Source organism: Procambarus clarkii, chromosome 35, assembly GCF_040958095.1.
Source record: "Procambarus clarkii isolate CNS0578487 chromosome 35, FALCON_Pclarkii_2.0, whole genome shotgun sequence".
NCBI lineage: Eukaryota > Metazoa > Arthropoda > Malacostraca > Decapoda > Cambaridae > Procambarus > Procambarus clarkii.
The window spans coordinates 10,911,224-10,938,957 of NC_091184.1; the positions used below are offsets into that span (position 1 = coordinate 10,911,224).

The following is a 27,734-nucleotide window of genomic DNA, read 5'->3' on the forward strand; positions in this document are numbered from 1 at the left end:
TGAACTAGAGTGGCAGCACAACACCACAGTAGTGATGGTGATGGTACAGTGAACTAGAGTGGCAACACTATAGTAGTGATGGTGATGGTACAGTGAACTAGAGTGGCAACACAACACCACAGTAGTGATGGTGGTGGTACAGTGAACTAGAGTGGCAGCACAACACCACAGTAGTGATGGTGCTGGTACAGTGAACTAGAGTGGCAGCACAACACCACCGTTGTGATGGTGATGGTACAGTGAACTAGAGTGGCAGCACAACACCACAGTAGTGATGGTACAGTGAACTAGAGTGGCAGCACAACACCACAGTGATGATGGTGATGGTACAGTGAACTAGAGTGGCAGCACAACACCACAGTAGTAATGGTGGTGGTACAGTGAACTAGAGTGGCAGCACAACACCACAGTGATGATGGTGATGGTACAGTGAACTAGAGTGGCAGCACAACACCACAGTAGTGGTGATAGTGAACTAGAGTGGCAGCACAACACCACAGTAGTGATGGTGGTGGTACAGTGAACTAGAGTGGCAGCACAACACCACAGTCCACCACAGTCACCTCCGTAATGTCACTGTGGTTGACTGCTGCCCTCACCACATCCAGGCCGCTCACCACGTCACCGAAGACATGTGACCACAGGTAACCATCCTGGCGGTCCCTGGTGGTGATGAAGAACTGACAGCTCCTGCCCGGCGTGACCCCCGGTACTGCCCCTGGAGGTCAGGCAGCAGTGGGGCTCCTCCCGCACCATCATTACTCTCGTAGTCTCCGCCCTTCACCCACTCCCCCGGCTGACCCTTGCCCCCCACCCACAACAGTTTAGTGTTGCGGTAGGTGTGGCCCCGCTGGCCCGTACACAACAACACAAACTGTCTGGCCAGCGGAGTGTCAGGGGTCAGCCGGATGGTGACCCGCCCTCTTGTTGACCCCGCCCACCCGAGGTCAAGGAACGCCAGGGTGCAGGAGGGCTCCAGCACGCCCACAACCTCACTCTCCTGCAGGAAATCAAATAAATCATGCTGATAACTGTATATCAAAATGTTATCATATTAGTTATCAAAACTTAGTAAGTCAGTAATGTCAGTAAGACTAGTGGGTGAAATAAAGTTACCTGGAGGGTATGGGCGTGGGCGGGCGTGGGCTGACGCAGGAGTGGGTGGAGGTACAGCTGTCCGTCTTGTAGAATTATCCTGGCGGAGCGGCGGCCATCTTGGTCTTCCTGGACGGCCAACACCCGGCCAGCCTCCACCAGCCTCTTGACGGCCAACACCCGGCCAGCCTCCACCAGCCTCTTGACGGGCTCACTAATCCTGCGGACGTCCTCAACCTGTGGACAGTGTCAGCCCCATTATCATCTGTTGTCAGTGTCAGCCCCATTATCACCTGTGGTCAGTGTCAGTCCCATTATCACCTGTGGTCAGTGTCAGCCCCATTATCATCTGTAGACAATGTCAGCCCCATTATCACCTTTAGTCAGTGAGAGACCCATTATCAGTCAATCACACCTACAAAATTCACCACAATCAGCACATTACACTACACATAAACTGAAGCCAGTCAAGGAAAGCACCTACTGGCAAAGGGTTGTTGCTGGACCTGTAGCTCCAGCCCCCCCCCCCTCTACTGGCAGGGGGTTGTTGCTGGACCTGTAGATCCAGCCCCCCCCTCTACTGGCAGGGGGTTGTTGCTGGACCTGTAGCTCCAGCCCCCCTCTACTGGCAGGGGGTTGGTGCTGGACCTGTAGCTCCAGCCCCCCTCTACTGGCAGGGGGTTGGTGCTGGACCTGTAGCTCCAGTCCCCCTCTACTGGCAGGGAGTTGGTACTGGACTAGTAGCCCCGCCCCCCCCCCTCTACTGGCAGGAAGTTGGTGCTAGAAATGTAGCAACAGCACCCCCTCTACTGGCAAAGGGTTGGTGTTGGACCTGTAGCTGCAGCCCCCCCCCCCTCCACCTCTACTGGCAGGGGGTTAGTGCTGGACCTGTAGCTCCAGCCCCCTCTACTGGCAGAGGGTAGGTGCTGGACCTGTAGCTCCAGCCCCCTCTACTGGCAGGGGGTTGATGCTGGACCTGTAGCTCCAGCCCTCTCTACTGGCAGGGGGTTGATGCTGGACCTGTAGCTCCAGCCCCCCTTCTACTGGCAGGGGGTTGGTGCTGGACCAGTAGTTCCAGACCCCCCTCTACTGGCAGGGGGTTGGTGCTGGACCTGTAGCCCCAGCCCCCCCTCTACTGGCATGGGGTTGGTGCTGGATCTGTAGCTCCAGCCCCCCTTCTACTGGCAGGGGGTTGGTGCTGGACCAGTAGTTCCAGACCCCCCTCTACTGGCAGGGGGTTGGTGCTGGACCTGTAGCTCCAGCCCCCCCTCTACTGGCATAGGGTTGGTGCTGGACCTGTAGCTCCAGCCCCCCTCTATTGGCAGGGGGTTGGTGCTGGACCTGTAGTTCCAGCCCCCTCTACTGGCAGGTGGCTAGTGCTGGACCTGTAGCTCCAGCCCCCCTCTATTGGCAGGGGGTTGGTGCTGGACCTGTAGTTCCAGCCCCCTCTACTGGCAGGTGGTTAGTGCTGGACCTGTAGCTCCAGCCCCCCTCTACTGGCAGGGGGTTGGTGCTGGACCTGTAGCTCCAGCGCTCCTCTACTGGCAGAGGGTAGGTGGTAGGCCTGTAGCTCCAGCCCCCCTCTACTGGCAGGGGGTTGGTGCTGGACCTGTAGCTCCAGCCCCCTCTAATGGCATGGGGGGGGGGGGGGGTGCTGGACCTGTAGCTCCAGCTCGCCTCTACTGGCAGGGGGTTGGTGCTGTATCTGTAGCTCCAGCCCACCTCTACTTACAGGGGGTTGGTGCTGGAAATGTAGCTCCAGCCCCCCTCTACTGGCAGGGGGTTGGTCCTGGACCTGTATCTCCAGCCCCCTCTACTGGCAAGGGGTTGGTGCTGGAAATGTAGCTCCAGCGCCCCCTCTTCTGGCAGGGAGGTTGGTGCTGGACCTATAGCTTCAGCCCTCCTATACTGGCAGGGGGTTGGTGCTGGACCTTTAGCTCCAGCCCACCTCTACTGGCAGGGGGTTGGTGCTGGACCTGTAGCTCATGCCCACCTCTACTGGAAGAGGGTTGGTTCTGTACCTGTAGCTCCTGCCCACCTCTACTGGAAGGGGGTTGGTGCTGGATCTGTAGCTCCAGCTGTAACAAACTAGGCTGTTGTAAGAATTATTCCAGAAGGTTCCAGAAGTTCGAGTAGGGACCTGACCTCTCAACAACGCCCAGTCCCCTGGGAATTAGCAGGTCTGAGTCACAAATGGCGGGCATCTTTGTTCATAGCTGCGTATAATGAATCATCCTATAGTATTCAGTAATTTAGAGAAAATTAGCCTTTATTCATTTTGCATTAAAATTGTATTGTATAATAGTACTGGATACAATATCAAGAGTATTCTAATTATTGAGTTTAAGTCACCATCAGTGACGTCACGAATCAGATCTAACTTTTAAGGCGGAGTGACCGGCGGTCATAGGTCAGCAGGGTTGACATGTCTAGTATTTCTCAAAGTTCAATTAACCATTTTGGGGATCGGGAACAGCTTTGCCGTTAGATGTTTGTGTAACTTAATTTAAGTAAAATAATTCAACCAGTCTGGATCAATTCAGTACAAACAGAGGTTAATTGTTATAACTTAACCTTGCTAAAGTAACTGGGTAAGCGATGCGGAACAATACAATGTTCTAGTCTGGGCGAGATCAGACGAGGACAGATCAGTGTGAATACGGGAGCAGCTGGGAGAGGTCAACCATCTTACCTCTCCCCAAGACCAGCACAACAGCTAGAGCTGGTCGCCCAAGGTATAGTTGCTATTGTTAATTATAGGGATAGTCTTCTCATTTGCCATTCAGGTCAAGTAGGGAGTGTTAAAGTGATAGGGAGTGAACATATTTAGATTTTGTTTTAGTTTTCTTTTAATAAATTAAATTTGTTATTAATTTGCATTTTATTGTTTCCATTTGGTTATGTGTATACTTGTCCTGGTCACGTGGTCCACACGAGGCAGAGTTGGATTGGGCGCCGATTCTAACATCGAATCATTCCCGTGTAATTAATTCCACACTCAAGTTTCCGAGGTTATAAACTACTAGTGGGGATCAAGCCCCAAGGCTGATTAATTAGCGTGATCGATCCAGACCTCGATCATTGCTCTGTAGAGCTGGTCTGGTGGTGGCAGCAGAGGTGACTCTAGGGTTTTGCTCAGAGCTTAGGTCACGTCATACTGGGTGTAGAATCCTAAGTCGGTCAATCGTCTTAGGACCACGTGGCGTGGAGTTGGCTTTGGTAAAAGTTTTGGAGTCCCTTGGTAGAGAATAAAAAGTAAGAATACGGGTAGAGGGAGTAGAAGGTAGAGAAGTAGAGAGAGGAACCCAAACCCGTGTTACACAGCCCCCCTCTACTGGCAGGGGGTTGATGCTGGACCTGTAGCTCCAGCCCCCCTCTACTGGCATGGGGTTAGTGTTAGACATGTAGCTCCAGTCCCCCTCTACTGGCAGGGGGTTGGAGCTAGACCAATAGCTCAAACCCCTCTTCTACTGGCAGGGGGTTGATGCTGGACCTGTAGCTGCACCCCCTTCTTTAGTGGCAGAGGGTAGGTCCTTGACCTGTAGCTCCAGCCCCCTCCTGAAACTGGCAGGGGGTTGATGTTGGACCTGTAGCTCCAGCTCCTCTCTACTTGCATAGGGTTGGTGCTGGACCTGTAGCTCCTGCGCTTCTCTAATGGCAGGGGGTTGATGCTGGACCTGTAGCTGCAGCACCCCCCTCTAATGACAGGGGGTAGGTCCTTGACCTGTAGCTCCAGCCCCCCTATACTGGAAGGAGGTTGGCGATTGACCTGTAGCTCCTGTCTCCCTCTACTGGCAGGGGATTGGTGCTGGACCTGTAGCTACAGCCCCCCCCTCTACTGACAGGGGGTTGGTGCTGGACCTGTAGCTCCTGTCCCCCTCTACAGGAAGGGGATTGGTGCTGGACCTGTAGCTGCAGCCCCCCCTCTACTGGCAGGGGGTTGATGTTGAACATGTAGCTCCAGCCCTCCTCTACTGGCAGAGGGGTTGGTGCTGGACCTGTAGCTCCAGCCCCCTGCCCCCTCTACTGGCAGGGGGGATGGTGCTGGATCTGTAGCTACAGCCCAGCTCTACTGGCAGGGGGTTGGTCCTGGACCGGTATCTCCAGCCCCCCTCTACTGGCAGGAGAGTGGGGGTTGGTGCAGGAAATGTTGCTCCAGCGTTCCCCTCTACTGGCAGGGGGTTGGTGCTGGATCTGTAGCTACAGCCCCCCTTTACTTCCAGGGGGTTGGTCCTGGACCTGTTTCTCCAGCCCCCCTCTACTGGCAGAGGGTTGGTGCTGGATCGGTAGCTATAGCCCCCCCTCTACTGGCAGGGGGTTGGTCCTGGACCTGTATCTCCAGCTCCCCTATACTGGCAGGGGGTTGGTGCTGGATCGGTAGCTATAGCCCCCCCCCTCTACTGGCAGGGGGTTGGTTCTGGACCTGTATCTCCAGCTCCCCTCTACTGGCAGGGGGTTGGTGCTGGATCGGTAGCTATAACCCCCCCTCTACTGGCAGGGGGTTGGTCCTGGACCTGTATCTTCAGCCCCCCTCTACTGGCAAGGGGTTGGTGCTGAAAATGTAGCTCCAGCCCACCTTTACTGGCAGGGGGTTGGTGCTGAACCTGTAGCTCCATCCCCCCTCTACTGGCAGGGGGTTGGTGTTGGACCTGTAGCTCCAGGCCCCCTCTACTGGAAGGGGGTTGGTACTAGACCAATAGCTCCAGCCCCCCCTCTTCTGGCAGGGAGGTTGGGGCTGGACCAGTAGCTCCAGCCCCCTCTACTGGCAGGGGGTTGGTGCTGGAAATGTAGCTCCAGCCCCCACTCTACTGGCAGGGGGTTGCTGCTGGACATGTAGCTCCAGCCCCCTCTATTGGCAGGGGGTTGGTGCTGGAACTGTAGCTCCAGCCCCGCTTTACTGGCAGGGGGTTGATGCTGGAACTGTAGCTTCAGCCCCTTTCTACTGGCAGGGGGTTGTGCTGGACCTGTAGCTCCAGCCGTCTTCTACTGGCAGGGGGTTGGTGCTGAACCTGTAGCTCCATCCCCCCTCTACTGGCAGGGGGTTGGTGCTGAACCTGTAGCTCCATCCCCCCTCTACTGGCAGGGGGTTGGTGCTGAACCTGTAGCTCCATCCCCCCTCTACTGGCAGGGGGTTGGTGTTGGACCTGTAGCTCCAGCCCCCCTTTACTGGCAGGGGGTTGGTGTTGGACCTGTAGCTCCAGCCCCCTTCTACTGGCAGGGAGTTGGTGCTGGACCTGTAGCTCCAGCCCCCCTCTACTGACAGGGGATTGGTGCTGGACCTGTAGCTGCAGACCCCTTCTACTGGCAGGGGGTTGGTGCTGGACCTGTAGTTCCAGCTCCCTTCTACTGACAGGGGGTTGGTGCTGGACCTGTAGCACCAGCCCCCCCCTCTACTAGCAGAGTGTTGGTGCTAGACCTGTAGCTCCAGCCCACCTCTACTGGCAGGGGGTTGGTGCTGGACCTGAAGCTCCAGTCCCCCTCAACTGGCAGAGTGTTGGTGCTAGACCTGTAGCTCCAGCCCACCTCTACTGGCAGGGGGTTGGTGCTGGACCTGTAGCTCCAGCCCTCCTCAACTGGGAGGGGGGGGGGGTTCTGGACCTGTAGCTCCAGCCCCCCCTCTACTGGCAGGGGGTTGGTGCTGGACCTGTAGCTCCAGCCCCCATCTACTGGCAGGGGGTTGGTGCTGGATGTGTAGCCACCCCCCCCTCTCCTGGCAGGGTGTTGGTGCTGGACATGTAGCTTCAGCCGCCTGCCCCCTCTAATGGAAGGGGGTTGTTGCTGGATGTGTAGCTCCAGCCCACATCTACTGGCAGGGGGTTGGCGCTGGACCAGTAGCTTCAGCCCCCCTCTACTGGCAGGGGGTTGGAGTTGGACCTGTAGCCCCAGCCCCCTTCTAATGGCAGGGGGTTGGTGCTGGACCTGTAGCTCCAGCCCCCATCTACTGGCAGGGGGTTGGTGCTGGATGTGTAGCCACCCCCCCCTCTCCTGGCAGGGGGTTGGTGCTGGACCTGTAGCTCCAGCCCCCCCTCTACTGGCAGGGGGTTGTTGAAGGACCTGTAGCTCCAGCCCCCCCCCTCTACTGGAAGGGGGTTGGTGCTGGACCTGTAGCTACAGCCCCCCTCTACTGGCAGGGGGTTGGAGCTGGACCTGTAGCTACAGCCCCCCTCTCCTGGCAGGGGGTTGGTGCTGGACCTTTAGCTCCAGCCCACCGGTACTGGCAGGGGGTTGGTGCTGGACCTGTAGCTCCAGCCCACCTCTACTGGCAGGGGGTTGGTGCTGGACCTTTAGCTCCAGCCCACCTCTACTGGCAGGGGGTTGGTGCTGGACCTGTAGCTCCAGCCCACCTCTACTGGCAGGGGGTTGGTGCTGGACCTGTAGCTCCAGCCCACCTCTACTGGCAGGGGGTTGGTGCTGGACCTTTAGCTCCAGCCCACCTCTACTGGCAGGGGGTTGGTGCTGGACCTGTAGCTCCAGCCCACCTCTACTGGCAGGGGGTTGGTGCTGGACCTGTAGCTCCAGCCCACCTCTACTGGCAGGGGGTTGGTGCTGGACCTTTAGCTCCAGCCCACCTCTACTGGCAGGGGGTTGGTGCTGGACCTGTAGCTCCAGCCCACCTCTGCTGGCAGGGGGTTGGTGCTGGACCTTTAGCTCCAGCCCAACTCTACTGGCAGGGGTTTGGTTCAGGACCTGTAGTTGCAGCCCACTCTCTTCTGGCAGGGGGTTTGTCCTGAACCTGTAGCTCCAGCCCGCCTCTACTTGCAGGGGGTTGGTATTGGACCTGTAGCTCCACCCCCCCCCTCTCTACTGGCAGGGGGTTGGTGCTGGACGTGTTGCTTAGCCCACCTTTACTGGCAGGGAGTTGGTTCTGGACCTGAAGCTCCAGCCCCTCTGTCTCTACTGGCAGGGGGTTGGTTCTGGACCTGTAGCTCAAGCCCACATCTACTGGCAGGGGGTTGGTGCTGGACCTGTTGCTCCAGCCCCCCTCTACTGGCAGGGGGATGGTGCTGGACCTGTAGCTCCAGCCCACCTTTACTGGCAGGGTATTGGTGCCGGACCTGTAGCTCCAGCCCCCCTACTACTGGCAGGGTGGATGGTGCTGGACCTGTAGCCCCAGCCCCCCTCTACTGGCAGGGGGTTGGTGCTGGACCTGTAGCTTCAGCCTCCCTCTACTGGCTGGGGGTTTGTGCGGGACCTGTAGATCCAGCCCCCCCTCTACTGGCAGGGGGTTGGTGCTGGACCTGTAGCTCCAGCCCTCCTCTTCTGGCAGGAGGTTGGTGCCAGACCTGTACCTGGTGATGAGGTTCTGGGAGTTCTTCTACTCCCCAAGCCCGGCCCGAGGCCAGGCTCGACTTGTGAGAGTTTGGTCCACCAGGCTGTTGCTTGGAGCGGTTCGCAGGGCCACATACCCACCACAGCCGGAACTTCTCTTAGAAAACAGTCCAGTTTTCTCTTGAAGATGTCCACGATTGTTCCGGCAATATTTCTTATAGTCGCTGGGAGGACGTTGAACAACCGCGGACCTCTGATGTTTATACAGTGCTCTCTGATTGTGCCTATGGCACCTCTGCTCTTCACGGGTTCAATCTTGCATTTTCTTCCATATTGTTTACTCCAGTACGTTGTTATTTTACTGTGTAGATTTGGGACCTGACCCTCCAGTATTTTCCATGTGTATATTATGTGGTATCTCTCTCGTCTTCTTTCTAGTGAGTACATTTGGAGAGCTTTGAGACGATCCCAATAATTTAGGTGTTTTATGTCGTCTATGTGTGCCTTATATGTTCTCTGTATTCCCTCTAATTCAGCAATCTCTCCTGCTCTGAAAAGGGAAGTGAGAACTGAGCAGTACTCGAGACGGGACAACACAAGTGACTTCAAGAGTACAACCATTGTGATGGGATCCCTAGATTTGAAAGTTCTCGTAATCCATCCGATCATTTTTCTGGCTGACGCCTTATTTACTTGGTTATGCTCCCTAAACGTTAGATCGTCGGACATCATTATTCCCAAATCCTTGACATGCTGTTTTTCTACTATGGGAAGATTCGATTGTGTTTTGTACCCTGTATTATGTTTCAGATCCTCATTTTTCCGAACCTGAGTACCTGAAATTTATCACTGTTAAACATCATGTTATTTTCTGCTGCCCAATTGAAAACTTTGTTGACATCTGCTTGTAGTTTTTCAATGTCTTCAGCAGAGGTAATTTTCATGCTGATTTTTGTGTCATCTGCAAAGGACGACTCGAAGCTGTGACTTGTATTTTTGTCTTTATCAGATGTGAGAATAAGGAACAGTAGCGGTGCAAGAACTGTACCTTGAGGTACAGAGCTTTTAACATCGCTTGGACTCGATTTTATCTGATTGACTGTTACTCTTTGTGTTCTGTTCGACAGGAAATTGAGTATCCAGCGTCCTACTTTTCCAGTTATTGCTATTGACCTCATTTTGTGAGCTATCACCCCATGGTCAAATTTGATGAACCCCTTTGCAAAGTATAACATCAAAGTACCCCTTTACAACATCTGTATACAACATCATACAACGTATACAACGTATACAGCAGTATACAACATCTGCATTTTGCTTTTCTTCTAGATCTTCTGGGATTTTGTCATAGAGGTTGAGAAACTGTGACAGACAAGATCTTCCCGCTCTAAATCCATGTTGTCCTGGATTGTGCAATTCATTGTTTTCCATAAAACTAGAAATTTGATTCCTAATCACTTTTTCAAACACTTTTATTATGTGTGATGTTAGTGCAACTGGCAAGTAATTTTTTGCCAAGGCTTTAATTCCCCCCCCCCCCCCTTGTGCAACGGAGCTATATCTGCAGATTTAAGTGCTGCTGGTATCTCCCCTGTATCCAGGCTCTTTCTCCATATTACGCTGTGCTCTCGCTACTGGTACTTTACATTTCTTTATGAGTATTGAATTCCATGAGTCAGGCCCAGAAGCTGAGTGCATAGGCATATTGTCAATTTCTCTTTCAAAGTCTTCCGAGTTTGTGGTAATATCCGGTATATTATCTGCAGCTTGAATGTCATTCATAAAGAAGCTGTCTGGGTCATCAACTTTCATGTTGTTTATTGGTGTGCTAAACATAGCCTCATACTGGCTTCTTAGAATTTCACTAATCTCTTTGTTATCCTCTGTGTACGTACCTTCATTTGTAATTAACGGTCCAATACTGGTCGAGGTTTTGGATTTTGATTTTGCGTATGTGAAAAAATATTTCGGATTTTTCCTTATCTCTTGTATAGCTTTCTGTTCCAATTCCATTTCCTCAGACTCATATGATCGCTTCAACGTTTGTTCTATTTCTTTGATCTCCCTGCTTAGGCTTATTTCCTTGCTTGTGATAGTTGTGTCTGCCGAAGCATTTCCGTTATTTTTCTCCTGTACAGTTAACAGCGTTCTCTTTCTAGAGTGGTCCTCTTTCTGTCCCTCCTCACTGGCACGTGCTTCAAGCAGACCTTGTAAGCTTCAGCTGTCAGTTGAGCTATTCCCTGTGTGGGAGTTTTGTCGCTTAAGACCGTCTCCCATTGAATGGTTGCAAGGTCTACATTTATTTTTTCCCAGTCAATCCTCTTATTGTTGAAATTGAATTGATTGAATATTCCTTCTCGCTTGTTGGGTCTCTTAGACCTACTATCGTTATTTATGCTAGTTCACACTTCATTGAGCTCATGGTCTGAGTATGAAGTATCTGAGATTGTTATGTCTCTGATTAGTTCATCATTGTTTGTGAATAACAAGTCTAGTGTGTTTTCGTTCCTAGTTGGTTCTGTAATCTGTTGATTGAGCGAGAATTTGTCACAGAATCTCAAAAGTTCTCTGACTTGTGGTTAGTTACTTCCCGGGTCATTCCCTGCTATGATATTTGTGTTTGCCACTCTCCATCTTAGACTCGGTAAATTGAAATCTCCGAGGAAGATAATATCTGGAGCTGGGTTTGCTAGGTTATCAAGTATGTTCTCTATCTATTGGTGCTGGACCTGTAGCTTCAGCCTCCCCACCACTGGCAGGGGGTTGGTGCTGGACCTGTAGCTCCAGCCCCCCCTCTACTGGCAGGGGGTTGGTGCTGGACCTGTAGCTCCAGACCTCACCCTCTACTGGCAGGGTGTTAGTGCTGGACCTGTAGCTCCAGCCCCCCCACCACTGGCAGGAGGTTGGTGCTGGACATGTAGCCCCAGCCCCCCCACCACTGGCAGGGGGTTGGTGCTGGACCTGTAGCTCCAGCCCCCCCTCTACTGGCAGGCGGGTTGGTGCTGGACCTGTAGCTCCAGCCTCCCTCTACTGGCAGGAGGTTGGTGCTGGACCTGTAGCTCCAGCCCCCTCTACTGGCAGGGGGGTGGTGCTGGACCTGTAGCTCCAGCCTCCCTCTACTGGCAGGGTGTTAGTGCTGAACCTGTAGCTCTAGCCCCCTCCACTGGCAGGGAGTTGGTGCTGGACTTGTAGCTCCAGCCCCCTCTACTGGTAGGGGGTTGGTGCTGGACGTGTAGGTCCAGGCCCCCCTCTACTGGCAGGAGGATGGTGCTGGACCTGTAGCTCCAGTCCACCCTCTACTGGCAGGGGGTTGGTGCTGGACCTGTAGCTCCAGCCCTCTTCTACTGGCAGGGGGTTGGTGCTGGACCTGTACGTCCAACCCCCTCTCTATTGGCAGGGGGTTGGTGCTGGACCTGTACTTCCAGCCCTCCCTCTACTGCCAGGGGGGTTGGTGCTGGACCTGTAGCTCCAGCTCCATCTAATGGCAGGGGGTTGGTGCTGGACCTGTAGCTCCAGTATCCCTCTACTGGCAGGGGGTTGGTGTTGGACCTGTAGCTCCAGCCCCCCTCTACTGGCAGGGGGTTGGTGCTGGACCTGTAGCTCCAGCACCCTCTACTGGCAGAGGGTTTATGCTGGACCTGTAGGTCTAGCCCTCTTCTACTGGCAGGGGGTTGGTGCTGGACCTGTAGCTCCAACCCCCCCCTCTACTGGCAGGGGGGTTGGTGCTGGACCTGTAGCTTCAGCCCCCCTCTACTGGCAAGGAGTTGGTGCTGGACCTATAGCTCCATCCCTCCTCTAATGCCAAGAGGTTTGTGATGGATCTGTAGCTCCATCCACCCTCTATTGGCAGGGGGTTGGTGTTGGACCTGTAGATCCAGCTTCCCTCAACTGGCAGGGGGTTGGTGCTGGACCTGTAGCTCCAGCCGCCCTCTACTGGCAGGGAGTTTGTGCTGGACCTGTAGCTTCAGCACCCCTCTACTGGCAGCAGGTTGGTGCTGGACCTGTAGTTCCAGCCTCCCTCTACTGCCAGGAAGTTGGTGCTGGACCTGTAGCTCCAGCCCACCTCTACTGGCATGGGGTTGGTGTTGGACCTGTAGCTCCAGCCCCCCTCTACTGGCAGGGGGTTGGTGTTGGACCTGTAGCTCCAGCCCCCCTCTACTAGCAGAGGGTTGGTGCTGGACCTGTAGCTCCAGCCCATCTCTACTGGCAGGGGGGTTAGTGCTGGACCTGTAGCTCCAGCCCCCCTCTACTGGCAGGGGGTTGGTGCTGGACCTGTAGCTCCGGCCCCTCTCTACTGGCTGGGGGGAGGGGTTGGTGCTGGACCTGTAGCTCCAGCTCCCCCTTCTACTGGCAGGGGGTTGGTGCTGGATTTGTTGCTCCAGTCCCCCCTCTACTAGCAGGGGGTTGGTGCTGGACCTGTAGCTCCAGCCCCCTCTACTGGCAGGGGGGTGGGGCTGGACCTGTAGCTCCAGCCCCCCCTCTACTGGAAGGGGATTGGTCCTGGACCTGTAGCTCCAGCCCCCCCTCTACTGGCAGGGGGTTGGTGCTGGACTTGTAGCTTCAGCCTCCCTCTACTGGCAGGGGGTTGGTGCTGGACCTGTAGCTCCAGCCCCCTTCTACTGGCAGGGGGGTGGGGCTGGACCTGTAGCTCCAGCCCCCCCTCTACTGGAAGGGGATTGGTCCTGGACCTGTAGCTCCAGCCCCCCCTCTACTGGCAGGGGGTTGGTGCTGGACCTGTAGCTCCAACCCCCCCCCTCTCCTGGCAGGGGGTTGGTGCTGGACCTTTAGCTTCAGCCCAGCCTCTACTGCCAGGGGGTTGGTGCTGAACCTGTAGCTCCAGCACCCCCCACTCTACTGGCAGGGGGTTGGTTCTGGACCTGAAGCTCCAGCCCACCACTACTGGCAGGGGTTTGGTGCTGGAAATGTACCTCCATCCCCCCTCTACTGGCAGGGGGTTGATTCTGGACCTGTAGCTCCAGCCCCCCCCCCCTCTACTGGAAGGGGGTTGGTGCTGGACCTGTAGCTCCAGCCCCCCTCTACTGGCAGGGGGTTGGTGCTGGACCTGTAGCTCCAGCCCACCTCTACTGGCAGGGGGTTGGTGCTGGACCTGTAGCTCCAGCCCACCTCTACTGGCAGGGGGTTGGTGCTGGACCTTTAGCTCCAGCCCACCTCTACTGGCAGGGGGTTGGTGCTGGACCTGTAGCTCCAGCCCACCTCTGCTGGCAGGGGGTTGGTGCTGGACCTTTAGCTCCAGCCCAACTCTACTGGCAGGGGTTTGGTTCAGGACCTGTAGTTCCAGCCCACTCTCTTCTGGCAGGGGGTTTGTCCTGAACCTGTAGCTCCAGCCCGCCTCTACTTGCAGGGGGTTGGTATTGGACCTGTAGCTCCACCCCCCCCCCTCTCTACTGGCAGGGGGTTGGTGCTGGACGTGTTGCTTAGCCCACCTTTACTGGCAGGGAGTTGGTTCTGGACCTGAAGCTCCAGCCCCTCTGTCTCTACTGGCAGGGGGTTGGTTCTGGACCTGTAGCTCAAGCCCACATCTACTGGCAGGGGGTTGGTGCTGGACCTGTTGCTCCAGCCCCCCTCTACTGGCAGGGGGATGGTGCTGGACCTGTAGCTCCAGCCCACCTTTACTGGCAGGGTATTGGTGCCGGACCTGTAGCTCCAGCCCCCCCACTACTGGCAGGGTGGATGGTGCTGGACCTGTAGCCCCAGCCCCCCTCTACTGGCAGGGGGTTGGTGCTGGACCTGTAGCTTCAGCCTCCCTCTACTGGCTGGGGGTTTGTGCGGGACCTGTAGATCCAGCCCCCCCTCTACTGGCAGGGGGTTGGTGCTGGACCTGTAGCTCCAGCCCTCCTCTTCTGGCAGGAGGTTGGTGCCAGACCTGTACCTGGTGATGAGGTTCTGGGAGTTCTTCTACTCCCCAAGCCCGGCCCGAGGCCAGGCTCGACTTGTGAGAGTTTGGTCCACCAGGCTGTTGCTTGGAGCGGTCCGCAGGGCCACATACCCACCACAGCCGGAACTTCTCTTAGAAAACAGTCCAGTTTTCTCTTGAAGATGTCCACGATTGTTCCGGCAATATTTCTTATAGTCGCTGGGAGGACGTTGAACAACCGCGGACCTCTGATGTTTATACAGTGCTCTCTGATTGTGCCTATGGCACCTCTGCTCTTCACGGGTTCAATCTTGCATTTTCTTCCATATTGTTTACTCCAGTACGTTGTTATTTTACTGTGTAGATTTGGGACCTGACCCTCCAGTATTTTCCATGTGTATATTATGTGGTATCTCTCTCGTCTTCTTTCTAGTGAGTACATTTGGAGAGCTTTGAGACGATCCCAATAATTTAGGTGTTTTATGTCGTCTATGTGTGCCTTATATGTTCTCTGTATTCCCTCTAATACAGCAATCTCTCCTGCTCTGAAAAGGGAAGTGAGTACTGAGCAGTACTCGAGACGGGACAACACAAGTGACTTCAAGAGTACAACCATTGTGATGGGATCCCTGGATTTGAAAGTTCTCGTAATCCATCCGATCATTTTTCTGGCTGACGCCTTATTTACTTGGTTATGCTCCCTAAACGTTAGATCGTCGGACATCATTATTCCCAAATCCTTGACATGCTGTTTTTCTACTATGGGAAGATTCGATTGTGTTTTGTACCCTGTATTATGTTTCAGATCCTCATTTTTTCCGAACCTGAGTACCTGAAATTTATCACTGTTAAACATCATGTTATTTTCTGCTGCCCAATTGAAAACTTTGTTGACATCTGCTTGTAGTTTTTCAATGTCTTCAGCAGAGGTAATTTTCATGCTGATTTTTGTGTCATCTGCAAAGGACGACTCGAAGCTGTGACTTGTATTTTTGTCTATATCAGATGTGAGAATAAGGAACAGTAGCGGTGCAAGAACTGTACCTTGAGGTACAGAGCTTTTAACATCGCTTGGACTCGATTTTATCTGATTGACTGTTACTCTTTGTGTTCTGTTCGACAGGAAATTGAGTATCCAGCGTCCTACTTTTCCAGTTATTCCTATTGACCTCATTTTGTGAGCTATCACCCCATGGTCAAATTTGATGAACCCCTTTGCAAAGTATAACATCAAAGTACCCCTTTACAACATCTGTATACAACATCATACAACGTATACAACGTATACAGCAGTATACAACATCTGCATTTTGCTTTTCTTCTAGATCTTCTGGGATTTTGTCATAGAGGTTGAGAAACTGTGACAGACAAGATCTTCCCGCTCTAAATCCATGTTGTCCTGGATTGTGCAATTCATTGTTTTCCATAAAACTAGAAATTTGATTCCTAATCACTTTTTCAAACACTTTTATTATGTGTGATGTTAGTGCAACTGGCAAGTAATTTTTTGCCAAGGCTTTAATTCCCCCCCCCTTGTGCAACGGAGCTATATCTGCAGATTTAAGTGCTGCTGGTATCTCCCCTGTATCCAGGCTCTTTCTCCATATTACGCTGTGCTCTCGCTACTGGTACTTTACATTTCTTTATGAGTATTGAATTCCATGAGTCAGGCCCAGGAGCTGAGTGCATAGGCATATTGTCAATTTCTCTTTCAAAGTCTTCCGAGTTTGTGGTAATATCCGGTATATTATCTGCAGCTTGAATGTCATTCATAAAGAAGCTGTCTGGGTCATCAACTTTCATGTTGTTTATTGGTGTGCTAAACATAGCCTCATACTGGCTTCTTAGAATTTCACTAATCTCTTTGTTATCCTCTGTGTACGTACCTTCATTTGTAATTAACGGTCCAATACTGGTCGAGGTTTTGGATTTTGATTTTGCGTATGTGAAAAAATATTTCGGATTTTTCCTTATCTCTTGTATAGCTTTCTGTTCCAATTCCATTTCCTCAGACTCATATGATTGCTTCAACGTTTGTTCTATTTCTTTGATCTCCCTGCTTAGGCTTATTTCCTTGCTTGTGATAGTTGTGTCTGCCGAAGCATTTCCGTTATTTTTCTCCTGTACAGTTGTCAGCGTTCTCTTTCTAGAGTGGTCCTCTTTCTGTCCCTCCTCACTGGCACGTGCTTCAAGCAGACCTTGTAAGCTTCAGCTGTCAGTTGAGCTATTCCCTGTGTGGAAGTTTTGTCGCTTAAGACCGTCTCCCATTGAATGGTTGCAAGGTCTACATTTATTTTTTCCCAGTCAATCCTCTTATTGTTGAAATTGAATTGATTGAATATTCCTTCTCGCTTGTTGGGTCTCTTAGACCTACTATCGTTATTTATGCTAGTTCACACTTCAATGAGCTCATGGTCTGAGTATGAAGTATCTGAGATTGTTATGTCTCTGATTAGTTCATCATTGTTTGTGAATAACAAGTCTAGTGTGTTTTCGTTCCTAGTTGGTTCTGTAATCTGTTGATTGAGCTAGAATTTGTCACAGAATCTCAAAAGTTCTCTGACTTGTGGTTAGTTACTTCCCGGGTCATTCCCTGCTATGATATTTGTGTTTGCCACTCTCCATCTTAGACTCGGTAAATTGAAATCTCTGAGGAAGATAATATCTGGAGCTGGGTTTGCTAGGTTATCAAGTATGTTCTCTATCTATTGGTGCTGGACCTGTAGCTTCAGCCCCCCCACCACTGGCAGGGGGTTGGTGCTGGACCTGTAGCTCCAGCCCCCCCTCTACTGGCAGGGGGTTGGTGCTGGACCTGTAGCTCAAGACCTCACCCTCTACTGGCAGGGTGTTGGTGCTGGACCTGTAGCTCCAGCCCCCTCTACTGGCAGGGGGGTGGTGCTGGACCTGTAGCACTAGCCCCCCTCTACTGGCAGGGTGTTAGTGCTGAACCTGTAGCTCTAGCCCCCTCCACTGGCAGGGAGTTGGTGCTGGACCTGTAGCTCCAGCCTCCCTCTACTGGCAGGGGGTTGGTGCTGGACCTGTAGCTTCAGCCCTCACCCTCTACTGGCAGGTGGTTTGTGCTGGACCTGTAGCTTCAGCCCCCCTCTACTGGCAGAGGGTTGGTGCTGCACCTGATGCTTCAGCACCACCCTTCTACTGGCAGGGGGTTGGTGCTGGACCTGAAGCTCCAGCCCCCCCTCTACTGGCAGGGGGTTGGTGCTGGACCTGTAGCTCCAGCCCCTTTCTACTGGCAGGGGGTTGGTCCTGTAGCTCCAGCCTCCTCTACTGGCAGGGGGTTGGTGCTGGACCTGTAGCTCCATCCCTCCTCTAATGCCAAGGGGTTGGTGCTGGACGTGTAGGTCCAGGCCCCCCTCTACTGGCAGGAGGATGGTGCTGGACCTGTAGCTCCAGTCCACCCTCTACTGGCAGGGGGTTGGTGCTGGACCTGTAGCTCCAGCCCTCTTCTACTGGCAGGGGGTTGGTGCTGGACCTGTACGTCCAACCCCCTCTCTATTGGCAGGGGGTTGGTGCTGGACCTGTACTTCCAGCCCTCCCTCTACTGCCAGGGGGGTTGGTGCTGGACCTGTAGCTCCAGCTCCATCTAATGGCAGGGGGTTGGTGCTGGACCTGTAGCTCCAGCCCCCCTCTACTGGCAGGGGGTTGGTGCTGGGCCTGTAGCTCCAGCACCCTCTACTGGCAGAGGGTTTATGCTGGACCTGTAGCTCCAGCCCTCTTCTACTGGCAGGGGGTTGGTGCTGGACCTGTAGCTCCAACCCCCCCTCTACTGGCAGGGGGGTTGGTGCTGGACCTGTAGCTTCAGCCCCCCTCTACTGGCAAGGAGTTGGTGCTGGACCTATAGCTCCATCCCTCCTCTAATGCCAAGGGGTTTGTGATGGATCTGAAGCTCCATCCACCCTCTATTGGCAGGGGGTTGGTGTTGGACTTGTAGATCCAGCTTCCCTCAACTGGCAGGGGGTTGGTGCTGGACCTGTAACTCCAGCCGCCCTCTACTGGCAGGGAGTTTTGTGCTGGACCTGTAGCTTCAGCCCCCCTCTACTGGCAGCAGGTTGGTGCTGGACCTGTAGTTCCAGCCTCCCTCTACTGCCAGGAAGTTGGTGCTGGACCTGTAGCTCCAGCCCACCTCTACAGGCATGGGGTTGGTGTTGGACCTGTAGCTCCAGCCCCCCTCTACTGGCAGGGGGTTGGTGTTGGACCTGTAGCTCCAGCCCCCCTCTACTGGCAGAGGGTTGGTTCTGGACCTGTAGCTCCAGCCCATCTCTACTGGCAGGGGGGGTTAGTGCTGGACCTGTAGCTCCAGCCCCCCTCTACTGGCAGGGGGTTGGTGCTGGACCTGTAGCTCCAGCTCCCCCTTCTACTGGCAGGGGGTTGGTGCTGGATTTGTTGCTCCAGTCCCCCCTCTACTAGCAGGGGGTTGGTGCTGGACCTGTAGCTCCAGCCCCCTCTACTGGCAGGGGGTTGGTGCTGGACTTGTAGCTTCAGCCTCCCTCTACTGGCAGGGGGTTGGTGCTGGACCTGTAGCTCCAGCCCCCTTCTACTGGCAGGGGGGTGGGGCTGGACCTGTAGCTCCAGCCCCCCCCTCTACTGGAAGGGGATTGGTCCTGGACCTGTAGCTCCAGCCCCCCCTCTACTGGCAGGGGGTTGGTGCTGGACCTGTAGCTCCAACCCCCCCCTCTCCTGGCAGGGGGTTGGTGCTGGACCTTTAGCTTCAGCCCTGCCTCTACTGCCAGGGGGTTGGTGCTGAACCTGTAGCTCCAGCCCCCCCCCCCTCTACTGGCAGGGGGTTGGTTCTGGACCTGAAGCTCCAGCCCACCACTACTGGCAGGGGTTTGGTGCTGGAAATGTACCTCCATCCCCCCTCTACTGGCAGGGGGTTGATTCTGGACCTGTACCTAAAGCCCACCCATCTAGTGGCAGGGGGTTTGGCGTTGGATGTATAGCTCCAGACCCCATCTACGGGCAGGGGGTTGGTGCTGGACCTGAAGCTCCAGCCCTCCTCTACTAGCAGGGGGATGGTGCTGGACCTGTAGCTCCAACCCCCCCCCCCCCTGTACTGGCTGGGGGTTGGTTCTGGACCTGTAGCTCCAGCCCACCTCTACTGGCAGGGGGATGGTGCATGCATTACCTGTAGGTCCAACCCCCTCTACTGGCAGGGGATTGGTGCTGGACTAGTAGCTGCAGACCCCTTCTACTGGCAGGGGGTTGGTGCTGGATCGCTGGACCTGTAGCTCCAGCCCCACTCTACTGGCAGGGTGGATTGGTGCTGGACCTGTAGCCCCAGCCCCCTTCTATTGGCAAGGGGTTGGTGCTGGACCTGTAGCTCCAGACTACCTCTATTCGGCAGGGGGACTGGTGCTGCGACCTGTAGCTCAGCCCCCTCTTACTGGCAGGGGGTTGGGCTGGACCTGTAGCTCCAGCCTCCTATCTACTGGCTGTGGAGGTTGGTGCTGGACCTGTAGCTCCACCCCCCCCCCCTCTACTGGCAGGAGGTTGGTGTTGGACATGTAGCTCCTGCTTACCTCTACTGGCAGGTGGATGGTGCTGACCTGTAGCCCCAGCCCTCTCTACTCAGGGGGTTGGTTCTGAACCTGTAGCTCTGGCCCCCCTCTACTGGCAGGGGGTTGGTGCTGGACCTGTACCTTCAGCCCCCTCTACTCAGGGGGTTGGTTCTGGACCTGTAGCTCTAGCCCCCCTCTCCTGGCAAGGGGTTGGTGCTGTACCTGTAGCTTCAGCGCCCCTCTCCTGACAGTTGGATGGTGCTGGACCTGTAGCTTCAGCCCCCCTCTACTGGCAGAGGGTTGGTGCTGCACCTGATGCTTCAGCACCACCCTTCTACTGGCAGGGGGTTGGTGCTGGACCTGAAGCTCCAGCCCCCCTCTACTGGCAGGGGGTTGGTGCTGGACCTGTAGCTCCAGCCCCTTTCTACTGGCAGGGGGTTGGTCCTGTAGCTCCAGCCTCCTCTACTGGCAGGGGGTTGGTGCTGGACCTGTAGCTCCATCCCTCCTCTAATGCCAAGGGGTTGGTGCTGGACCTGTAGCTCCAGCCCCCTCTACTGGCAGGGGGTTGGTGCTGGACGTGTAGGTCCAGGCCCCCCTCTACTGGCAGGAGGATGGTGCTGGACCTGTAGCTCCAGTCCACCCTCTACTGGCAGGGGGTTGGTGCTGGACCTGTAGCTCCAGCCCTCTTCTACTGGCAGGGGTTGGTGCTGGACCTGTACGTCCAACCCCCTCTCTATTGGCAGGGGGTTGGTGCTGGACCTGTACTTCCAGCCCTCCCTCTACTGCCAGGGGGGTTGGTGCTGGACCTGTAGCTTCAGCTCCATCTAATGGCAGGGGGTTGGTGCTGGACCTGTAGCTCCAGCCCCCCTCTACTGGCAGGGGGTTGGTGCTGGACCTGTAGCTCCAGCACCCTCTACTGGCAGAGGGTTTATGCTGGACCTGTAGCTCCAGCCCTCTTCTACTGGCAGGGGGTTGGTGCTGGACCTGTAGCTCCAACCCCCCTCTACTGGCAGGGGGGTTGGTGCTGGACCTGTAGCTTCAGCCCCCCTCTACTGGCAAGGAGTTGGTGCTGGACCGATAGCTCCATCCCTCCTCTAATGCCAAGGGGTTTGTGATGGATCTGAAGCTCCATCCACCCTCTATTGGCAGGGGGTTGGTGTTGGACTTGTAGATCCAGCTTCCCTCAACTAGCAGGGGGTTGGTGCTGGACCTGTAGCTCCAGCCCCCTCTACTGGCAGGGGGTTGGTGCTGGACTTGTAGCTTCAGCCTCCCTCTACTGGCAGGGGGTTGGTGCTGGACCTGTAGCTCCAGCCCCCTTCTACTGGCAGGGGGGTGGGGCTGGACCTGTAGCTCCAGCCCCCCCCTCTACTGGAAGGGGATTGGTCCTGGACCTGTAGCTCCAGCCCCCCCTCTACTGGCAGGGGGTTGGTGCTGGACCTGTAGCTCCAACCCCCCCCTCTCCTGGCAGGGGGTTGGTGCTGGACCTTTAGCTTCAGCCCTGCCTCTACTGCCAGGGGGTTGGTGCTGAACCTGTAGCTCCAGCCCCCCCCCCCTCTACTGGCAGGGGGTTGGTTCTGGACCTGAAGCTCCACCCCACCACTACTGGCAGGGGTTTGGTGCTGGAAATGTACCTCCATCCCCCCTCTACTGGCAGGGGGTTGATTCTGGACCTGTACCTAAAGCCCCACCCATCTAGTGGCAGGGGGTTTGGCGTTGGACGTATAGCTCCAGACCCCATCTACGGGCAGGGGGTTGGTGCTGGACCTGAAGCTCCAGCCCTCCTCTACTAGCAGGGGGATGGTGCTGGACCTGTAGCTCCAACCCCCCCCCCCTGTACTGGCTGGGGGTTGGTTCTGGACTGTAGCTCCAGCCCACCTCTACTGGCAGGGGGATGGTGCATTACCTGTAGGTCCAACCCCCTCTACTGGCAGGGGATTGGTGCTGGACTAGTAGCTGCAGACCCCTTCTACTGGCAGGGGGTTGGTGCTGGATCGCTGGACCTGTAGCTCCAGCCCCACTCTACTGGCAGGGTGGATGGTGCTGGACCTGTAGCCCCAGCCCCTTTCTATTGGCAAGGGGTTGGTGCTGGACCTGTAGCTCCAGACCACCTCTATTGGCAGGGGGCTGGTGCTGCGACCTGTAGCTCCAGCCCCTCTCTACTGGCAGGGGATTGGTGCTGGACCTGTAGCTCCAGCCTCCTATCTACTGGCTGTGGAGGTTGGTGCTGGACCTGTAGCTCCACCCCCCCCCCCTCTACTGGCAGGAGGTTGGTGTTGGACATGTAGCTCCTGCTTACCTCTACTGGCAGGTGGAATGGTGCTGGACCTGTAGCCCCAGCCCTCTCTACTCAGGGGGTTGGTTCTGAACCTGTAGCTCTGGCCCCCCTCTACTGGCAGGGGGTTGGTGCTGGACCTGTACCTTCAGCCCCCTCTACTCAGGGGGTTGGTTCTGGACCTGTAGCTCTAGCCCCCCTCTCCTGGCAAGGGGTTGGTGCTGTACCTGTAGCTTCAGCGCCCCCTCTCCTGACAGTTGGATGGTGCTGGACCTGTAGCTTCAGCCCCCCTCTACTGGCAGAGGGTTGGTGCTGCACCTGATGCTTCAGCACCACCCTTCTACTGGCAGGGGGTTGGTGCTGGACCTGAAGCTCCAGCCCCCCTCTACTGGCAGGGGGTTGGTGCTGGACCTGTAGCTCCAGCCCCTTTCTACTGGCAGGGGGTTGGTCCTGTAGCTCCAGCCTCCTCTACTGGCAGGGGGTTGGTGCTGGACCTGTAGCTCCATCCCTCCTCTAATGCCAAGGGGTTGGTGCGGACCTGTAGCTCCAGCCCCCTCTACTGGCAGGGGGTTGGTGCTGGACGTGTAGGTCCAGGCCCCCCTCTACTGGCAGGAGGATGGTGCTGGACCTGTAGCTCCAGTCCACCCTCTACTGGCAGGGGGTTGGTGCTGGACCTGTAGCTCCAGCCCTCTTCTACTGGCAGGGGGTTGGTGCTGGACCTGTACGTCCAACCCCCTCTCTATTGGCAGGGGGTTGGTGCTGGACCTGTACTTCCAGCCCTCCCTCTACTGCCAGGGGGGTTGGTGCTGGACCTGTAGCTCCAGCTCCATCTAATGGCAGGGGGTTGGTGCTGGACCTGTAGCTCCAGCCCCCCTCTACTGGCAGGGGGTTGGTGCTGGACCTGTAGCTCCAGCACCCTCTACTGGCAGAGGGTTTATGCTGGACCTGTAGCTCCAGCCCTCTTCTACTGGCAGGGGGTTGGTGCTGGACCTGTAGCTCCAACCCCCCCTCTACTGGCAGGGGGTGTTGGTGCTGGACCTGTAGCTTCAGCCCCCTCTACTGGCAAGGAGTTGGTGCTGGACCGATAGCTCCATCCCTCCTCTAATGCCAAGGGTTTGTGATGGATCTGAAGCTCCATCCACCCTCTATTGGCAGGGGGTTGGTGTTGGACTTGTAGATCCAGCTTCCCTCAACTGGCAGGGGGTTGGTGCTGGACCTGTAACTCCAGCCGCCCTCTACTGGCAGGGAGTTTGTGCTGGACCTGTAGCTTCAGCCCCCCTCTACTGGCAGCAGGTTGGTGCTGGACCTGTAGTTTCCAGCCTCCCTCTACTGCCAGGAAGTTGGTGCTGGACCTGTAGCTCCAGCCCACCTCTACAGGCATGGGGTTGGTGTTGGACCTGTAGCTCCAGCCCCCTCTACTGGCAGGGGGTTGGTGTTGGACCTGTAGCTCCAGCCCCCCTCTACTGGCAGAGGGTTGGTTCTGGACCTGTAGCTCCAGCCCATCTCTACTGGCAGGGGGGGTTAGTGCTGGACCTGTAGCTCCAGCCCCCCTCTACTGGCAGGGGGTTGGTGCTGGACCTGTAGCTCCAGCTCCCCCTTCTACTGGCAGGGGGTTGGTGCTGGATTTGTTGCTCCAGTCCCCCCTCTACTAGCAGGGGGTTGGTGCTGGACCTGTAGCTCCAGCCCCTCTACTGGCAGGGGGTTGGTGCTGGACTTGTAGCTTCAGCCTCCCTCTACTGGCAGGGGGTTGGTGCTGGACCTGTAGCTCCAGCCCCCTTCTACTGGCAGGGGGGGGGCTGGACCTGTAGCTCCAGCCCCCCCCCCTCTACTGGAAGGGGATTGGTCCTGGACCTGTAGCTCCAGCCCCCCCTTACTGGCAGGGGGTTGGTGCTGGACCTGTAGCTCCAACCCCCCCCTCTCCTGGCAGGGGGTTGGTGCTGGACCTTTAGCTTCAGCCCTGCCTCTACTGCCAGGGGGTTGGTGCTGAACCTGTAGCTCCAGCCCCCCCCCCCCTCTACTGGCAGGGGGTTGGTTCAGGACCTGAAGCTCCACCCCACCACTACTGGCAGGGGTTTGGTGCTGGAAATGTACCTCCATCCCCCCTCTACTGGCAGGGGGTTGATTCTGGACCTGTACCTAAAGCCCCACCCATCTAGTGGCAGGGGGTTTGGCGTTGGACGTATAGCTCCAGACCCCATCTACGGGCAGGGGGTTGGTGCTGGACCTGAAGCTCCAGCCCTCCTCTACTAGCAGGGGGATGGTGCTGGACCTGTAGCTCCAACTCCCCCCCCCTGTACTGGCTGGGGGGTTGGTTCTGGACCTGTAGCTCCAGCCCACCTCTACTGCAGGGGGATGGTGCATTACCTGTAGGTCCAACCCCCTCTACTGGCAGGGGATTGGTGCTGGACTAGTAGCTGCAGACCCCTTCTACTGGCAGGGGGTTGGTGCTGGATCGCTGGACCTGTAGCTCCAGCCCCACTCTACTGGCAGGGTGGATGGTGCTGGACCTGTAGCCCCAGCCCCTTTCTATTGGCAAGGGGTTGGTGCTGGACCTGTAGCTCCAGACCACCTCTATTGGCAGGGGGCTGGTGCTGCGACCTGTAGCTCCAGCCCTCTCTACTGGCAGGGGTTGGTGCTGGACCTGTAGCTCCAGCCTCCTATCTACTGGCTGTGGAGGTTGGTGCTGGACCTGTAGCTCCACCCCCCCCCCCCTCTACTGGCAGGAGGTTGGTGTTGGACATGTAGCTCCTGCTTACCTCTACTGGCAGGTGGAATGGTGCTGGACCTGTAGCCCCAGCCCTCTCTACTCAGGGGGTTGGTTCTGAACCTGTAGCTCTGGCCCCCCTCTACTGGCAGGGGGTTGGTGCTGGACCTGTACCTTCAGCCCCCTCTACTCGGGGGTTGGTTCTGGACCTGTAGCTCTAGCCCCCCTCTCCTGGCAAGGGGTTGGTGCTGTACCTGTAGCTTCAGCGCCCCCTCTCCTGACAGTTGGATGGTGCTGGACCTGTAGTTCCAGCCCCCCTCAAGTGCCAGGAATTTGGTGCTAGACCTGTAGCGCCAGCCCCCTCCCCCCTCTACTGGCAGAGGGTTGGTTCTGGACCTGTAGCTCCAGTCCCCTCTCCTGGAATTTGGGAATGGTGCTGGACCTGTAACTCAAGCCCCTTTCTACTGGCAGGGGGTTGGTGCTGGACCTATAGCTCCAGCCCTCCCCCCCCCCCCCCGTCTACTGGCAGGGGGGGATGGTGCTGGATCTGTAGCCCCAGCCCCTTTCTACTGGCAGAGGTTTGGTGCTGGACCTGTAGCTCCAGCCTCCCCTCTCTTGGCAGGGGGTTGGTGCTGGACCTGTAGCTACAGCCCCCCCTCTAATGGTAGGGGCTTGGTCCTGGACCTGTAGCTCTAGCCCCCCCCCTCTACTGGCAGGGGGTTGATTCTGGGCCTGTAGCTCCAGCCCACCACTATACTGGCAGGGGGTTGGTGTGGGAAATGTAGCTCCAGCCCCCTCCTGTACTGGCAGGAGGTTGGTGCTAGACCTGTACCTTCAGCCCCCCTCTACTGGCAGGGGGTTGGTTCTAGACCTGTAGCTCCAGCCCACCTCTACTGGCAGGGGGCTGGTGCTGGACCTAAAGCTCCAGCCCCTCTCTACTGGCAGGGGGTTGGTTCTGGATCTGTAGCTTTAGCCCACCTCTACTGCATGTCAAGGATTTGGGAATAATGATGTCCGACGATGTAACGTTTAGGGAGCATAACCAAGCAAATATCGCATCAGCCAGAAAAATGATCGGATGGATTACGAGAAACTTTCAAATCCAGGGATCCCATCACAATGGTTGTAATCTTCAAGTCACTTGTGTTGTTCCATCTCGAGTACTGTTCAGTACTCAGTCCCCCCGTTTAGAGCAGGAGCGATTGCTGAATAGAGGGAATACTGAGAACATATACGGCACGCATAGACGAGATAAAACACCTAAATTATTGGGATCGTCTCAAAGCTCTTTAAATGTACTCTCTAGAAAGGAGACGAGAGAGATACCAAATAATATACACATTGAAAATACTGAAGGGTCAGGTCCAAAATGTACACAGTAAAATAACAACGTACTGGATTGAACGATATAGAAGAAAATGCATGATTGAACCAGTGAAGAGCAGGGGTGCCATAGGCACAATCAGAGAGCACTGTATAAACATCAGAGGTCAGCGCTTGTTCAACGTCCTCCTAGGGACTATAAGAAATATTGCCGGAACAACCGTGGACATCTTCAAGAGAAAACTGGACGGTTTTCTAAGAGAAGTTCCGGGTCAGCCGGGCTGTGGTGGGTATGTGGCCCTGCGGGCCGCTCCAAGCAAACAGCCTGGTGGACCAGACTCTCACAAGTCGAGCCTGGGCCTCGGGCCGGGCTTGGGGAGTAGAAGAACTCCCAGAACTCCATCAACCAGGTACTGGCAGGGGGTTGGTGCTGGACCGCTGACCTGTAGCTCCAGCCTCACTCTACTGGCAGGGGGTTGGTGCTGGACCTGTAGCTTCAGCCCCCTCTACTGGCAGGAGGTTGGTGCTGGACCTGTAGCTTCAGCCCCCACCTACTGGCAGGGGGGTTGGTGCTGGACCTGTAGCTTCAGCCCCCACCTACTGGCAGGAGGGTTGGTACTGGTCCTGTAGCTCCAGCCACCCTCTACTGGCAGGGGGGTTGGTGCTGGACCTGTATCTCCAGCCCCCCCTGTACTGGCAGGGGGTTGGTGTTTGGACCTGTAATTCCAGCCCCCCTCTACTGGCAGGGGGGGTTGGTGCTGGACCTGTAGCTTCAGCCCCTACCTACTGGCAGGAGGTTGGTGCTGGACCTGTAGCTTCAGCCCCCACCTACTGGCAGGGGGGTTGGTGCTGGACCTGTAGCTTCAGCCCCCACCTACTGGCAGGAGGGTTGGTACTGGTCCTGTAGCTCCAGCCACCCTCTACTGGCAGGGGGGTTGGTGCTGGACCTGTAGCTTCAGCCCCCACCTACTGGCAGGAGGGTTGGTACTGGTCCTGTAGCTCCAGCCACCCTCTACTGGCAGGGGGGTTGGTGCTGGACCTGTATCTCCAGCCCCCCCTGTACTGGCAGGGGGTTGGTGTTGGACCTGTAATTCCAGCCCCCCTCTACTGGCAGGGAAGTTTATGCTGGCATTGTCTGGGCGTTTGTTGGCAGTTCTAAGGCTTCAGTCTCTTCGAACCCATCAGTGGTCTGTTTTGGTTCACTGTCTTCCTGAATGCTTTCCCGGTTGGTTGGTGTAGTGTCACCCACTCTTTGTGCCTCTGTGAGGGGAGCCAGGATCCCGGGTTCAATAGAGGATCACAGGTTCAATCACCATGCAGGACAGAAATGGTTCACATGCTTCCTTTCACCTGTTAGGTCTGTTCACCTACCAGTAAATATTTATCCCAGGGGTAGGAAACTATTGTAAATTATAAGTCATGGAAAGTCAGTAGTTGACCTTGGGGAACCTCGATAAACCTAAGAACAGGCTTCCTCTCCACAAAATGCAACTCAATATCTTGTGATATGACCTATGAGAGAAAATAAAAAACTTACTGTTAACTGCTTCTGGGGGATCTGTCCAGTGATTTCTTGAACTTTATTCATGATGCTGGAGGCTGAGTCTCCCAGGTGTACGGGGTCAGCTGTGGCACCTGTCTCTGTGGTCATCATCTCCAGGGCCTCCCTGATGGTCTCCT

The 27,734-nt window shown here is 55.8% G+C and overlaps 1 protein-coding gene across 1 annotated transcript; it reads right to left on the bottom strand.

The window, feature by feature from the left end:
* Positions 1-27,734, bottom strand: LOC138371357 (uncharacterized). The gene is made up of 3 exons (XM_069336142.1): positions 27,592-27,734; positions 1,117-1,332; positions 1-1,000 (listed from the first exon to the last, which is right to left on the bottom strand). The coding sequence occupies exons 1-3, from the start codon at positions 27,706-27,708 to the stop codon at positions 614-616; spliced, it is 720 nt and encodes a 239-aa protein (XP_069192243.1). The 5' UTR covers positions 27,709-27,734; the 3' UTR covers positions 1-613.

What these genes read in the sequence shown, in the direction of transcription:
- LOC138371357 (XM_069336142.1), bottom strand. Translation starts at nt 27,708, where the DNA reads ATGATGACCACAGAGACAGGTGCCACAGCTGACCCCGTACACCTGGGA. An exon ending in TCCCCCAGAAGCAGTTAACA is followed by an intron (nt 1,333 to 27,591) that starts GTAAGTTTTTTA and finishes CACTGTCCACAG; the next exon opens with GTTGAGGACGTCCGCAGGAT. An exon ending in CCCACGCCCATACCCTCCAG is followed by an intron (nt 1,001 to 1,116) that starts GTAACTTTATTT and finishes GATTTCCTGCAG; the next exon opens with GAGAGTGAGGTTGTGGGCGT.